The sequence below is a fragment of the Leopardus geoffroyi genome, chromosome D1, assembly GCF_018350155.1.
Source record: "Leopardus geoffroyi isolate Oge1 chromosome D1, O.geoffroyi_Oge1_pat1.0, whole genome shotgun sequence".
NCBI lineage: Eukaryota > Metazoa > Chordata > Mammalia > Carnivora > Felidae > Leopardus > Leopardus geoffroyi.
In genome coordinates, this window is record NC_059329.1 from 62,741,060 (window position 1) to 62,744,033 (window position 2,974).

Genomic DNA, 2,974 nt, shown 5'->3' on the forward strand with positions numbered 1-2,974 from the left:
AAATGACTTGGAGGGGCGCCTGGGTGGCGCAGTTGGTTAAGCGTCCGACTTCAGCCAGGTCACGATCTCGCGGTCCGTGAGTTCGAGCCCCGCGTCGGGCTCTGGGCTGATGGCTCAGAGCCTGGAGCCTGTTTCCGATTCTGTGTCTCCCTCTCTCTCTGCCCCTCCCCCGTTCATGCTCTGTCTCTCTCTGTCCCAAAAATGAATAAACGTTGAAAAAAAAAATTAAAAAAAATAAATAAATAAATAAAATAAAATAAAAATGACTTGGAAACTGATTTAAGAAAATGCGGAAAAGCAGAGAAGCCATTTATGAAGTTGGGGGTATCTGATTGAATTCATCTCTTTAGTAAAATTTTTACAAAAATTCCATAAAACTTGCTAATGATTTAGAAGCAGAAGTACTTTTTTTCTTCTCAAGAACTTCCTTTGAAATTTCATTGTGTAAAAAAGCATGATATTGATATCAGATACTAAGTTCTTACTAATTCAAACAATCATTTGTTCGTATATATTTTTATTGAGTATCTAAAATGTGTTACCTTAAGCACGTTATAGGGAACTTTATGGGAAGACTTTACCTGGATTATTAGCTTTCTTCATAATCTTCAAGGCAGGACAAAAGTCCTGTTGATAAGAACTAGTCGGATTAGGGTGATCCTCGAAACATACTCACATGATCATAGTGACAAGACTCAGAATCTGAGAGGAGAGAATAAAAGTGGCATATTGGAAGACAATTATGGCCCAGTTCACAGAATGTGGAGGAATATAAGAGGTGTGCTGGAACTTTGGAAAGTGAGGGTAGATACTTAGACAAAATATTCAATGAGACTCCAAGTAGTACTGTTTAGTTATTTTTAGACACCACCGTTCAAAGACTGTCTTGCTACAGTAGAGGAAAAAAATAACAAGCTGCTACCATGACAAGGTTCATGGCATTTGTGAGTATTATTACCTGAACTACTCCCTCTTATGTGGTTTCTAAGCCCACCCTTCTCTCTCCTATGCAGAAAGCAAATGCTGACAAAGAGCATAAAATGCTCTCCTCTTCTCCACAGTCATGTGTGGGGAAAACAGCTCCAGCCTGACCCCGGGATTCTTTATCTTGAATGGGATTCCTGGGCTGGAAGCTGCACACACCTGGATCTCCCTGCCATTCTGCTTCATGTACGTCATCGCTGTCGTGGGGAACTGCGGGCTCATCTACCTAATCAGCCATGAGGATGCCCTGCACCGGCCCATGTACTACTTCCTGGCCCTGCTCTCCTTCACAGATGTCACCCTGTGCACCACCACTGTACCCAATATGCTGTGCATATTCTGGTTCAACCTCAAGGAGATTGACTTTGATGCCTGCCTGGCTCAGATGTTTTTCGTCCACATGCTGACTGGGATGGAGTCTGGGGTGCTCATGCTCATGGCCCTGGACCGCTATGTGGCCATCTGCTACCCCTTACGTTATTCCACCATCCTCACCAACCCTGTCATCGCCAAGACCGGTCTTGCCACCTTCCTGAGGGGTGTGCTGCTCATTATCCCATTCACTTTCCTCACCAAGCGTCTGCCCTATTGCCGGGGCAACTTCATTCCCCATACCTACTGTGATCATATGTCTGTGGCCAAGGTGTCCTGTGGCAATTTCAAGGTCAATGCCATCTATGGTCTCTTGGCAGCCCTCCTAATTGGGGGCTTTGATATGTTCTGTATTTCTGTGTCTTACACTATGATCTTGCGGGCAGTGGTGAGTCTGTCATCTGCAGATGCTCGGAAGAAAGCCTTCGGTACCTGTACATCCCACATATGTGCCATTGTGATCACATATGTTCCAGCCCTGTTCACCATTTTTACTCATCGTTTTGGGGGACAAAACATTCCCCACCACGTTCATATCCTTATTGCTAATCTTTATTTGATGTTGCCTCCTACTCTGAACCCCATTGTTTATGGAGCCAAGACTAAGCAGATCCAGGAAGGAGTGATCAAGTTATTTTTTAAAGAGAAAACTGTCTTAGTTATGAAATAGATTCATTAGTTAATATGTGAAATCCAAGGAAAACAAATGTTTCAGAGGAGATTCTTGAGCATCAGTTTAAAACCAATTGGTTCACTGCAGAAAGCAATGTTCATTAAATATCCACTATAATGATAACTGAATTTTTCCTTTTTTTGGGGTAAAACTCATCAATGATAAAAATTAATTACATAATTAAGGAAATGTTTCTTGAACTTGAGGACATATTTTTTAAAAGGAATTCACATGAATGTAATATCAAGCCTTTTTGGAAATCACTGGACTTGCTTAGATTCCTAATGTGCTTTGCATGTAGAACAAAGTGCAAATGGGATGCACATTGGAAAAAAAAATTCCTGATCTTATGTTGGGGATTTATCTGTTCTTGGTAGAAACCCATTAAAAAAGAAATCTCAATGTCTGTTTCTTAAAGCCCTTCAAACATGGTTTAGTGACTGCATTAACCCTTTATTCCTTTCATTGTGTAATTTTGTCTAACTTGGTTCAGTTGTATAAATTATCTCATGTCTGTCTAAGCTGTATTGAATTTCCATTACCAAGGAGAATAATATTCATGTATTTTATCAATATAATGTGATTAAAAGATGGGAAAATAAGCAAGGGAATAAAACCATAAAATCTTAAATCAATTTTTTGAAGATAATTCTGGGAGATTTTTGAAGCAGATATAGAATAAGTCTTATAAATGGCTGTGAAGTCGTCGCAGAAAACAGAGGTAATTCACCAGCAAAACTGATAAGCATTTGGGTTTGGCTGACTTTACAGAATTTTTTTTCCAGCCTTAGTCACCAGAGCTGAAAATATTCTATAATTTGACTCTAAAGTGAAGTTGACAGCTTAAAGAAAGCTTACATAGCAATCAAGTCATTTGCAAACATTGGCCCTGTGTCTAGTAACCAGGCCCTGTTCCCACACAGCAAAATATGGAGAACTAAGAAC

General features: G+C 40.2%; 1 protein-coding gene across 1 annotated transcript; it reads left to right on the plus strand.

Moving 5' to 3' along the window:
• Positions 1-1,049: 1,049 nt before the first annotated feature.
• LOC123602539 (olfactory receptor 52N2-like) lies at positions 1,050-2,036 on the plus strand. The gene has a single exon (XM_045487027.1). It carries the CDS (start codon positions 1,064-1,066, stop codon positions 2,024-2,026), a length of 963 nt encoding a protein of 320 aa, XP_045342983.1. The 5' UTR covers positions 1,050-1,063; the 3' UTR covers positions 2,027-2,036.
• Positions 2,037-2,974: the final 938 nt, after the last annotated feature.

Bases quoted from the DNA above. Each gene is read 5' to 3' on its own strand.
- LOC123602539 (XM_045487027.1), top strand. From the start codon at position 1,064: ATGTGTGGGGAAAACAGCTCCAGCCTGACCCCGGGATTCTTTATCTTG.